Source organism: Odocoileus virginianus, chromosome 33 (assembly GCF_023699985.2).
Source record: "Odocoileus virginianus isolate 20LAN1187 ecotype Illinois chromosome 33, Ovbor_1.2, whole genome shotgun sequence".
Lineage (NCBI taxonomy): Eukaryota > Metazoa > Chordata > Mammalia > Artiodactyla > Cervidae > Odocoileus > Odocoileus virginianus.
The window spans coordinates 35,061,505-35,074,390 of NC_069706.1; the positions used below are offsets into that span (position 1 = coordinate 35,061,505).

Sequence of the window (12,886 nt, forward strand, 5' to 3'; positions counted from 1 at the left end):
ATCTCCCTTCATCTTCGTCACCCTGGGAACTCCATTTCTTAGCTGTGTGGTACCTTCCGTGTCCCAGAGATCATATATCTCTGGGACCAGCTTATCTGCCTTCTCCCTAGGTCACGTAGTCTCCCAGGCCCAGCGCTGTGGATCCGAGTCTTTCCTTCTCCTGACTTCTCCACCCTCGTTCCTGGTGGCCTCTCCCTCTCCCCGCAAGCAGACAGATCCATCCAGCTGTGGGGAGAGGGAGGGAGGGAGAGAAGAAAGCTTTCTCCTCCCACCACGGGGCGGGGGCAGAGACGCCAGGCCTCCTTCTGCCCCCACCATTGGGTGACCCCTGCAGCCGGGCACCCTGCTGCTCCAGGGCTTGGCATGTTTCGTCAGCACACGGCTGTGGGAGGAGGCTGGGCTCATCTGGTGGGAGGAGGGAGACAAAGTAGGCCTTGTCTGGTGGAATAAAGAAGTGGGATGACTTCTCGGCACGCTTGGGGGCTCCCTTCCTGGCACCAATCCCCAGAAACTTACTGTGAAAGAGAAGTTTGTCTTGGTGCTTAAGGGTCCTGTCAGAAGCTTAGAAAGAATTGGGCAGAAGCCCCCTCCCCCAACCTCCAGCACCAACCTTAACCCCCTCCCCTGATACCCACACTGCCCGAGGCTCTGTGGACATTTATAAATGGAGCCATTGCGGAATCGGGGGAAATCCAGGCAACTTTGAAAAGTGTGCCTGTTCCCCGAGTCCTGTGTTTCTCCCCACTTTCCACCCCCTCTTCAGTTAGACAAGGACTTTGGTCACTGGGTCTGGACCATCTGCGAGGCCCCGAAAGGTGGGCTCCCAGTTCTGATCTTCCTGGGAGGTGACCACATGCCATCAGCAGAGACGAGCTGAAGGCCCCTGACACAGTGGCGCCTTCTTGAGACGTGGCTTAGCGGAGGGGACATCGGACTCTGGAGCCACCCTTGGTTCCCACCTTGCCTCTTCCTGAGTGACCTTCACAAGTGATTCAAACTTTCTGGACCTTGGTTTCCTTGCTAGTCACCTAACTCTGTTATTAGGAGTGTAAATGTTTAGGGTTTGATGAATTGATCCCTTATAATAATGGAATGACCTCTTTATCCCTCGTAATATTTTTGCTATGAAACTTAATTTGATATTAACAATGCCCCTCAGGATTTCTTTTCCTTTGTGTTAGCATAGTATATTTTTCCATCCTTTTACTTCTTATCCACATGTGAAATTAAAAAAGTGGGTTAGGGACTTCCCTGGTGGTTCAGAGGTAGAGAATCTGCCTGCCAATGCAGGAGACCTGGGTTCGATCCCTGATCCAGGAAGCTCTCACATGCAGCGGAGCAGCGAAGCCGCCGCAGTGAGAAACCTGAGCACCACAGCTTGAGAGTAGCCCCCACTCGCTGCAACTGGGGAAAAGCATGCAAAGCAGCGAAGACCCAGCACAGCCACAAATAAGTAAAGGAAATTATAAAGTCGGTTATTTGGACTTAGCATATGAGTAGCTCTTGCTTTTTACTCAGTCTGTCTCTCTGCCTATAAATTGAAGTGGCTTGACCATTTACACCTCGCGTGGTTATTTACATGGTTAAATTCAAACCTCCCATGTTGCTATCTGTTTGCTATTTGTCTCATCTGCTTTATCTGTTCCCTCTCTTTCCTCTTCTGCCTTCTTTTGGATGAACTGATCATATGTTTATAATTCTACTTTGTCTCCTTGGTTGCCCATTAGCTACAATCCTTTCTTGACTGTATAACACTGTACATTTTACATTTTCATCTTATTGCAGTTTACCTGCAAGGGATATCAGACCATCGCACACAGTATAAGAATCTTACAAAACATACTCCGATTTTTCTCTTCCTGGCCTGTATGCAATGTGGGGTCACAGCATACGCTGCCATGCTCTCGCCATAGGTGAAGTCTATAAAGTAAATCTATAGACTTACCAAAGTCAGTCTATAAAGTCTGGAAAAGTAGGGAACTCTTGCATTCCTGGCTTCCTGGCCCCTATGTTATATACCTGAAACATATAATAATGTACAGCAATTATACTTCAATAAAAAAGGGAAGAAACAAAAAAGAGTTTAACCCTAAACAGTTCCCTGGTAGAACTACCAAAGGTTGTACTTCGAGAAGAAAAAAATTTAGCACACCAATGTTCATAGCAGCAGTACTCACCATAACCAAGAGGTGCAAACACCCCGACAATCCATCAGTGGATGAATGGACAAACAAAATGTCGCACCTACATACATGCAATGGAATACTATTCAACCTTAGGAAGGACTGAAGTTCTGATATATGTTACAACATGAATGAACCTTGAAGACATAATGCTAAGTAAAATAAGCCAGTCACAAATGCTGTATGATTCCACTGATGTGAAGAGTATAAAGTAGTCAAATTCATAGGAATAGAAAATGGAATGGAGCTTGCCAGGGGCTGAAGGGAGGGAGAAATGGGGACAAAATTCCAGTTTTGTGAGATGAAAGAGTCTTGGAAATCCACCGAACCATAATGTGAATATATTTAACACGATTGAACTGAACACAAAATAGTTAAGATGAACACACATGCACGGGTGCGCACACACACACACATGGAGAATGAGAAGAAGATTTAATCCAGAAGGAAGGTATGACATTCGAGAAGCAACCAGAGCAAAGAAACTGGTAAAAATGTTGTTAAATTTAAATAAGAATTGAGTTAAATATTCTGTCTGCAAGGCTGAGAATGGATTAGGGGTAGACAAGTCTAGAAACAGAAGCTGGTTCAGTAATTCAGTTTTGAACTAAGGTGTCTTCTTAATTCAAGGGACAGAATCTCCACAACCAATAGGCTGATAAGATGTGCTCAATGAAAGAGAAGCTGTCAGTGATGACATCAAAGGTTTTGGTTTGGATCCAGGGTTGATGGCAGAATTAGTCATTAAGATGTGGAAAATGTAAGCAGAGGATTTTTATTTTCATGAGAGTATGAAATTATAGTGGATTTACCATTAATAGGTCTGTAAAGGCTGGTAATTTGAAATATAACCAGGCTAGCAGCATAGTAGAGTTTAGGGGTTTGCTATCTGAAGCCAGATTGCTTATCCAAATCCCAGCTTCTCCATTCATTAGCTGGTTGACCTTTTATAAGTTACTCAACTTCTCTGTTCTTTATTTCTCTCACGTATAAGAGGGTAGTAATAGTATGTACCTCATAAGGTTGTTATGAAGTATGAGTTATTAACCATTTAGCACTTATAATATCCATCATTTATTATGCACTGAATAAATGTTGGTGTAAGAAGATATTGGAAATTTGGACTGGGATTTCAAGAGGCAATGTTTTGGAAAATGTAATATGTAGGACATTCTAAAGCAATTACTAGTCTGAGATGCAGTATTTCAAAGGAAAACCAAATGAACAGCAGTTACGTCACTCTTAATCTCTATGCCCACATCTAAGTTTGGCAGAATTGTTGGAAATTAAAGGCAAAGAGGGCTAACTCTGGAGAAGCTACTTTTGTTGTTGTTATCTTCAGTTTAAATTTTTATTTTGGCCACGCTGTGAGGCGTGTGGGATCTTAGTAGTTCCCCAGCCAGGGATTGAACCTGCACCCCCTGCAGTAGAAGCATGGAGTCTTAACCACTGGATCACCAGGGAAGACCCTGGAGAGAAGCTACTTGGGAAAGAGATGTGCTTTTAGTTCTTCCCAGTGGAAAGGGCTGGGAGAAGCTGCTGCCTCCTGCCTGCTTCTCATGCCCAGTGAGAGTCCAATGCGTGGACTCTGGACTGATAAATCAGAGAGGCAAGAGACAGGATATCCAGCAGATGAACAGAAGGCAGTGTGGTTGCGTTGGATATGGCCTATGTGCCCAGAGGTTTTTGGCCCTAGAGACACATCAGTATTTCCTGTGGACCAGATGTGAACAGAAGAGAGCCAGTGAGAGGTTTCTCAAGTCCTGCTGAATAGTATCCCCTGAGGAGTAAACAGGCTTCAAAAGTAAAACATTCATTTGAGAATTCTCTGGTGGTCCAGTGGTTAGGGCGCCATGCTCTCACTGCAGAGGGCCGGGGTTCAATCCCTAGTTGGGGAACTGAGATCCCTAAAGCCATGTAGTGTGGGCTCCCCCCTCAAAAAAAAATTCATCTGGCAAACTGTAAAAAGATCAAATGACTTAAAAGGTGAAGATTATCAAGCTGGACTTGAACTTCTCTGTAATAATATTAAATGCTAAAAATAGTGGCACGATGCCCCGCATTTCCACAGGGGTGGTGTCTGGAACTGAGGTGTTGGAATTCTCCCAGGGAGCAGGTAGACGCCCATCGGGCTATGGGGGAGGCCCGAGCTATTTCTCCCAGCCAAGACAACCGTGTGGAATGCTCTCTGTTGTTGCCTGCCAGCCCCCGCAATGAAAAGACACCGAAGCCTCTGCCCCCTTTCGCATGATCTCCCCATTTCAGTTCACGTAGACGATGTACCCCTCACCCTTGACAACAGACGCTTGTTCTCCAGAGTCCATTCTTTAGCAGCTGGGCTGCCTGCCCCTCTGGTTGCATTTCTTTGACCCTGCACTGAGGCTGCCAGGAATGGCAAGGGGTGGGGGAAGGAGTGGGTGGTGGAGGGAGGCAGGGCCTGGGGGAGAGCGAGGACCCTGCATGCTCGGGCCTGAGGACTCTTCTGTCTGCCTCTTTCCTCTGCTGTGGGTGCTTTGGCTCGAAGCTGCCAGGTGAGTGCTGGGGCAGCGCAAGGATGGGCTGGCCCAGGGCCCGGGGCGGTGGAGGGGGCTGCCCGGACTCTGGGCTGCGCAGTTGCAATTCTATTGCTCACGCCCACGCTGGAATATCATTAGCATTCAGACTAAGCCTGGGATGTGGCCTGAGGTTCTGCATACCTGGTGATGCCGGGCCGCTGCACCCTTAACGACCCTTTAGCAAAAGATCTAGAATGTTTTCAAGGCCAGGTGGGGTGAGCTGGTGGCAGGGGGCTGGGCCCAGCGCTGGCCTCAGTGGACGTCCTTCCCTCACGACCATGTTGAGTCTTAACTCTCTCCAGAGGTGGCTTCTGCCCCCTGTGGAATCCTGGAATTTTTCTCTCCCCCAAAAAAGAGATGCTCAGAAAAATTCTTAACAAAATCATGATGGAATTAAAAAAAATACGTTTATATATTTAAAAATCTCCTCAAACTCTGGGCTTTCCTCGTTCTCCCAACTCTTGAGCTCATAGGAACTGCTTCTAATGTCTTGACAGGGTTTAGATTCTGCCAACCCCCTCTTGAATAGATTGATTTGCCAACTATTTCTCCCCTCCCGGAAACAGAGTGGTCTCTTGAGCTTTCTCAACAATGCTGAGCCCTCAGCTCCCTAGGTCCCATTGATTGGCCTGGGGTCTCTGACTCCCTGTGGGCAAAGATATGTTTCTGGGAGGAGGAAGAAGGTCTCAGAGAATGAGAGGGGTGGGCAGGAGATGGCTAGAATAGATGGGGAAAGCCGGGGGTCCCAGGAAAGCAGGGGAAGAGGGATGGCTATATTTGGGCTCCAGTTTCTCGGAAACTTCCCCTGGTCTGCAGACTCAGGAAGAGGGGCAGGATATTTACTGCCTACACCCTCTAGGCCCTGGAATGCGTGTAGAATAAGCCCTGTGCTGGTGCTAACAGCCGCGGTGCAAAGGACATGGCAGGGTGCTCCAAACCAGGGGTGCTCAAGCAAGTCCTCCGGTCCTGCTTTTTCCTGTTCTCTCCATCTGTGGGGAAACCTGGAGGCCTAGCTCAGTTCTGAGAGCCTCCCAGAGAACATCTGGCTGTCTGGCTGTGGGTCTGGGGTGGGCATGGGCGAGAGAGAAGAACAGAGGCAGGGCTTCTGGAAACCACTCAAACTCCTGACGCCTGGAACATGCCGGGGCTGCTCTCTGTTAAAGCCCAGGTCTGCTGGGGAGATGTGTATTTGGAGGGTGCTGGACCTGCACTTTGAAATGAGATGAGGCTGAGAGTTTCTGAGTGTTTACTAAGTTAGCATTTAGTCTGGTGACGGACTTGCTGGAGGGCCCGAGGCAGAAACCCTTGGAGCTTAGTACCCACCCCCCCCCCACTGCAGCAAGAAGTGCTGGGACCCTTTGAACTCAGTAGTGGGAGGGGCCGGAGGCAGCGTCACAGGAGGGTGCACGACCGACCTGGAAATGGGCCGATGATCATGCCCTGCAAAAGGCCCTGGAGATGCTCTGGACAGACGTCTTGCTTTACGAGCTGGTAACTGAAGCCAAGCGGGAGCAGGTGATGGATCAGAGCTACTCAAAAGCAGTGGTTCTCAGCCTGGGGCGATCGCGCCCCAGGGGACACTTGGCAATAACTGGACACCATTGTGGGGGGGGGGTGTTGGTGTTCACTGTTGGTATCTAGTGGACAGAGGCCAGGGACGCTGCTAAAGGTCTTACAGCTCATGGGACAGCTCTCCTCTGACAGGCCCCACACTAAAGAGACAGGCCCCACACTAAAGAGACAGGCCCCACAAAGAGACAGGCCCCAAATGTCAACAGTGTGGAGGCTGAGAAACCCAGGACCAGCCTTGAAACGTGACCTCTTGTTTGGTCTGCTGTGGAGCTCAGTCACCAAACAAAAGTTAAAGATTTATGAAGAAATCACTCCTTTCTAAGGAAAGCTTTCACTAAGCTTTCCCATCTAATACTCTAGTGATTTTACTGTTGTCTTGATTTCCAAATTATAAACAGATTTTGATCCATATCTATTTACCTTTTACTATTTTCAATTATTCATCTTCTTCCTTTGAATTCTAAAAGAATTATCCAGTGTGCTTTCTAGCATGCTGATTTAGTTTTCTCCAGAATCTTTCCTATTGCCTTCAAAGATCAATCTGATGCTCTCTTTCCTACTCTCTTTGTAGTGGGTGCACTCATAAAGATCCATTTACTCTCATTTTCGAGGCGTGTTAGGGATGAGAGGGGATAACCTTTTATCTTCAGTCTGCCATCTTTAATCATGGGACCAGTTTTACATCTTTCTAGAGACTGGAAATAAATTTTTAAAATTTTAACCCAATTTTACTGAAAAGAATTTTCAGAAGCCTGATACACTTGGAGTTTTCACAGTCTGTGATGAAGAAGAAAGACAGGGACTTAGGGGGCAGGCAGAGGTTCAGACTCTGATTCTTAGTGGCTCAAAATACGGCTTCACACAGTTGGTGGATAATTATATAATTCTCTGGTCAATTGAAGCCCTCAGAACTGTTTCTTGGAAGCATCTCAATGTCTCTTTTGATTGCACAGAAGTGACCATTCTCCCTAAGTTCTGGCATATGGCCCATTCTTATCTATAGTTTATAACACTAGTAATCATTTAAGATTGCTTTGTGCATCTCTCTGGGTATTATAATAGTTGATACGAGAGAAATTAGGCATGTTGCAGTTCCTGCCGTGTTAACATAGAAATTCAGATTATTAATATTAGACTTAATAACAGGAAGAAACTGAAGCAAATTCAAAGAGAGGAAACAAGGATGGTCGGAATTACAGGAAAGGTAATTTGGGGGTCAAGTCCTCAAAGAAGCTGGAAGGAGTGACCCAGGGACACAGATTTGAAAGGGAGGGTTGCCTTGGACAAGTGGAAAGACACTTCTTTCTCGAAGATGCTACAGCAGGCCATGACTGTGAAGATAAAAGTAGCTGCAGGGTTTCACATTACAGTCTCTATTTTCTCTGGAATAAGAGCTTCCCACGGTCTTCTGAGGGTGAGGGGAACCAGGTGTGTGAGAGTTTGGGCTGATGGAGGAGAGTTAGGAAGAGCAGTTGGATGCTGAGGGCTGCTGAGAGGACACAGATGAAAGATGGCAAACTGGCCTCAAGGTGTGACCGCCTTCTGTCCCGAGAACTGCAGGATTTCTGCAGCCTGTCCTCGACTCCAGTCACGTCTCACCACGAGGGAGATAAAAGCCCAAGGAGCAATGATGAAGCAGAGTCGAGTTTCGAATTTTGTCCAGTCAGCTCCGGCTTTGGCCCGAACCCCGTGACATTTAACTAGCAGATTCCGCCGGGTCTTCTTCCAAGTGTTCTCCTTTCCTAAGCTGCTCAGAGCATCAGACCACATAAGCGCCGACATTCGCTCTGTTCACTGGATCCCCACTGACCCCCTGACCCAACCTCGTCTCCGTCTCCCCACGATGAGGGGAGCAGAGGCCAGACTGACCCGCCTGTGAGCCCCTGGGGGCCTGGAGCAGGAGGGCGGGCAGCGGAGGAACGCACACCGCTCCCGGGGGGCAGCGCCGATTTCGTTCCGACGACATGGACAGGAGCACCCGACCTGGGGTGGCAGCCGTTTTCAGAGGACTCTGACTATTCGGCCTTTGGGAAGCGAGAGAGGAAGGGAGGGAAAGAGAGAGACAAAGACAGCCTCTGCTCTCCCTGCAGGTCCAGAGTTCCTCTCCCCTCCTGCCCTTCCGTTAGGTCTCTTCCCACTTAGAAAAAGTCTCAGCTTCTGCAGAGTTATGGACACCTGGCTCCCCTGTGAAGGAAACCCTGTGATCAGCTCTCGGTCCAGACATCCAGTGCGTGGGGGGCTATCTCCATGGCAATGAAAGGCTGTGGTTGCGGATCCAAGCGCCATGGTGGGTGGATGGGTGGGCGGGCCTGGCGTCGAAGCTTTTCCTTGGAGAGTCCTGTCGTGCCTTCTCACCAGAATTCCCAGCAGTACTGGAGGGGGGAAGAAGAGAAAGCCACAGTCCCACTCACTCACTATTAGTATTTTAGAGAGATGCTCGTAACTGTAAAGAGGTGCGGTCAGCTCGTGGTATCTGACCAACCAGGTTGCCGGGGAGGAACAAGCCAGCCTGCCTCACCCGTCCTTGGATCGGGAGTGAAAAGGGGGCCCGGCGCGCAGCGCCCCGACGCTCACCCCTGTCCTCTGCTTCCTAACAGGATGTGCGGCAGCTTCCTGAGGCGGGTGGCCGCGGAGGAGAGCCGGCACCCCACCCCCGTGGGCCGCCTCCTGCTCCCCGCGCTCCTGGGGCTCCGCCTGGTGCTGCTGGCCGCCGGCGGGCCGGGGGTCTTCGGCGGCGGCGAGGAGCAGAGCGAGTTCGTGTGCCACACCCAGCAGGCGGGCTGCAAGACCGTGTGCTACGACGCCTTCCACCCCCTCTCCCCGCTGCGCTTCTGGGCCTTCCAGGTCACGCTGGTGGCTGTGCCCAGCGCCCTCTACGTGGGCTTCATTCTGTATCACGTCATCTGGCGCTGGGAGGCATCGGAAAAGGGGAAGACGGGAGAGGAGACGCTGGGCGGCCAAGCGGAGAAGGGCGGAGAGGCCGCGGGCGCCGGCAGCTCCAGGCTGCTCTGGGCCTACGTGGCACAGCTGGGGGTGAGACTGGCCCTTGAGGGGGCAGCCTTGGGGGGGCAGTACCACCTGTTCGGGTTCACGATGCCCACCTCCTTTGTGTGTCGTCTGGAGCCCTGCCTTGGCAGTACCAACTGTTACCTCTCCCGCCCCTCTGAGAAGACCATCTTCTTGAAGACCATGTTTGGGGTCACGGGGCTCTGTCTCTTGTTCACGCTTTTGGAGCTTGTCCTCCTGGGCCTGGGGAGATGGTGGAGGGTCTGGAGGCACAAATCCCCGTCTTCTAATTACTCCCCGACTTCAGAGAGTGTCAAAAGACGCAAGGCACCAACGGATAACTTCCCAGTGGTGGAAATAAGAGAACGGCCTGGAGAAGCAGGTGAGAGGGGCTCTGAGGTCCCTCCTTCTGCCTGCCCCTGATGTATGGGTCCTGAAGATCCCCCACGGTGGGTCCCTCACCCTCTGGGGAGCACAACGCCCCCACGCTATCAAGTAGAAAAGCAGGTTCTCAGCAAATGTGTTCTGACCACCCAACAGCTGGATGGTTCCTTCCAATGAATCAGGGCCAGAGTGCTCAGCCCATTTTACCTCCTGCCTTTCCGTTAGGTCTCTTCCCATTTAGAAAAAGTCTCAGCTTTTGCAGAGTTATGAAGACACCTGGCTCCGCTATGAAGGAAACCCAGTGATCAGCTCTTGGCCCAGACATCCAGTGAGTGGGGGTTTATCTCCATGGCAAATGAAAGGGTGTGGTTGTGAATCCAAGAGCCATGGTGGCGGGGCGTGGGACCGGGTGTCCGAAGCTTTTCCTTGGAGAGTCCTGTCATGCCTTCTCACCAGAATTCCCTGGTGTCAGCATCACAGCTTTCACAAGCTTGTTTCCAGAGCTGGCCAGCAGAAGCCTCCCTAAAACAGTGCCTTTCCCTGCCCTGCACATTAAATACTACCACCGAGCTGGCATTCCTATTGCTGAGGGCAGTCCTCTTTCCTGTCTCAATGGGTATCTGGTTTCCAGCTGTACACATCCTCTGCTCCCCCCACCTTCGAAGTCCTGTAACCAAAAATGCCTCCAGTCTTGCCGCATAAATCTTCTTCAGAAACCCTGGCTTTTCATGCATATATAACCCAGGGTCCTTTGATATGTAGATTTGATGTATTCAAACACTTGGCTACACTCTTTTGGAAGATCTCTATGACTACTTTTAAAATTCATAGTCCTCAGTATAACACAGAAATCACTACTGTTGATTCAGGGATAATAGTAAGGGACATTTATATAACAGTATGATTCAGTAGGTAATCTAGCACTGAATATCAGGCTTCTTTTTTCTTGAGTTTCTCAGTCATTTTGGTCCAAAAGCTTTCCAGCTTCCACCTTTTTGCAGAAACACTTCCTTTCTCAGTTCTTCCTTGCCCTCAAATTCTCAACAAAGACTGGTTCCTAGGTTTGGAAATGGAATCTCAAAGGATCCTCCAGTAAATTAGGAAGGTTTATTCCGAAGGAAAGACATCTGGTTCCCCAGACAGTCTGGCAACAGCTATCAAAATAATAATGTTTTCTTTCTGCTACACAGTGTTTCGTAAAGAATCCAGTATCTAGTATAGCCAGAGCCCAGCCAAGTGACCAAGGACAGAAAAAAGCAACTGACATCATTCTGAATTTCTCCTTGATGATGTTCCCTTTTAAATAGCTTTATTGAGGTATAGGTTACATACCATATAATTCACCCATCTGAAGTATACAATTCAATGACTTTTAGTATAATCACAGAGTTGTGTATCCATAATCCCAACAGTTTAAGAACATTTCATCAACTCAAAAAGAAACCCTAAAATACTTAGCTTTTACCCCCAAATCCCCATACCTTTTCAGACATAAGCAACCACTAATCTACGTTCTGTCTCTACAGATTTTCTTAGGATGGGCTTTTCATACAAATGGAATCATACAGTATGTGGTCTTTTGTGACTGGCATCTTTCAGTTAGCATCATGTACTTCATTCCTTTTATGATTATTATTTCATCATATGGCTATACCACATTTTATTTATTCATTTTTGAGGTGGTGGACATTTGGATTGTTTCCACTTTGGGGCTATTATGAAAAATGGTGCCATGAACATTCATGTACTAGTTTCTGTGTGAACACATATTTTCAGGGCTCTTTGGTAAATACCTGGGAGTGAAGTTGCTGGGGGATATGGTAACACTTCTGTTTAACCTGTTAAGGAAATGTCTAACTTTTTTCCACAGCAGTTGTACTAGTTACTCTTTTATATTCCTAGTAGCAATGTATAAATGGGTTCCAATTTATCCACATCCTTGCCAACATTTGGTATTATCTTTTTTCCCAGTTTGATTTTTAAATTCTAGCCATTCTAGTGGGTGAAATGATATTTCATTGTGGTTTTGATTTGTATTTTCCTAATGACTAATGATGTTGAGCATCTTTTAATGTGCTTATTGGCCGTTTGTACAGCTGCTTTGGAGGAATGTTTATTTAAATCCTTTGCCCATTTAAAAAAATTGGGTCATTTGTAATTTTGTTGTTGAGTTCTTCTTGTGTGATCCTCATCACAAGTATGATTCCAAATATTCTCTCCATTCAGTGGGTGGTCTTTGACTTAACTGACAGTGTCCTTTGATGCACAGGTTTTTAAGTTTGATGAAATCCAGTTTATCAATTTTTTCTTTTGTCGCTTATGATTTTGGTGTTATAGCTAAGAAACTATTGCCTAATCCATGACTATGAAGATTACATCTACCTTTCCTTCTAAAAGTTTTATAGTTTTAGCTTTACATTTAGGTCTTTGATTTTGAATTAATTTTTGTATATGTTATGAGACAAGGGTCCAACTTCATTCTTCTCCATGTAGATATCCAGCTGTCCCAGCACTGTTTGTTGAAAAGTTTCTTTTCCCTACATATAATAGTTTTTGGCACCATTGTTGAAAATCAATTGCTTGGAGACGTATGGCATTGTTTCTGTACTCTCGATTCCATTGATCTATATATCTATTCTTATGGCAGTACCATGTTTTGATCACTGTAGCTTTGTAATGTTTGAAATTGGGAAGTATCAATCTTCCTGTTTTGTTCTTCTTTGTTGAGATTGTTTAGCCAATTGAGATCCCATGAAATTCCATATGAATAAAATTGTAAATTAGGGAGCCTCAACATTTTCCGTTAAGAAGGATGTTCATTTCACAAGTATGGCAGGATTGAAGACACAGAGACATTAAGGAGATACAGTTCAATACAAAGGCAGACATAGAGACACACAGACACTCACACCACAGACAGTCATGTTTGCATCAGTAACAGATAAGAGCACCCCTTCTTGCTTGGCTCATATTTGAAACTCAGATTCCTTCTCTCTTTTTTTCTCTCCCTTTTTTGGCTGCACTGTGCAGCTTGTGGGACTCAGGATCTTAGTTCTCCCCACCGGGGACCAGGAATGGAACTTGGGCTCCACAGTACAGGTGCAGAGTCCTAACCACTTGGCCACCATGGAATTCCCACAGATTCCTTCTCAATATGGTATTCCAATTCACAAAGAAAATGCAGGT

At 47.4% G+C, this 12,886-nt stretch overlaps 2 protein-coding genes across 3 annotated transcripts in view; one reads left to right on the plus strand and one right to left on the minus strand.

The window, feature by feature from the left end:
* Positions 1–12,886, minus strand: part of AZGP1 (alpha-2-glycoprotein 1, zinc-binding) — a 66,127-nt gene that overhangs the window by 10,873 nt on the left and 42,368 nt on the right. For both annotated transcript variants that reach the window (XM_070460356.1, XM_070460355.1), the window contains exon 3: positions 1,946–2,019. The gene's annotated coding sequence lies outside the window, so the exon portion shown is untranslated. The remainder of the gene's footprint in view (positions 1–1,945; positions 2,020–12,886) is intronic.
* On the plus strand, positions 4,630–11,858 carry GJC3 (gap junction protein gamma 3). The gene is made up of 2 exons (XM_020904259.2): positions 4,630–4,714; positions 8,908–11,858. Exons 1-2 carry the CDS (start codon positions 4,644–4,646, stop codon positions 9,737–9,739), a joined length of 903 nt encoding a protein of 300 aa, XP_020759918.2. The 5' UTR covers positions 4,630–4,643; the 3' UTR covers positions 9,740–11,858.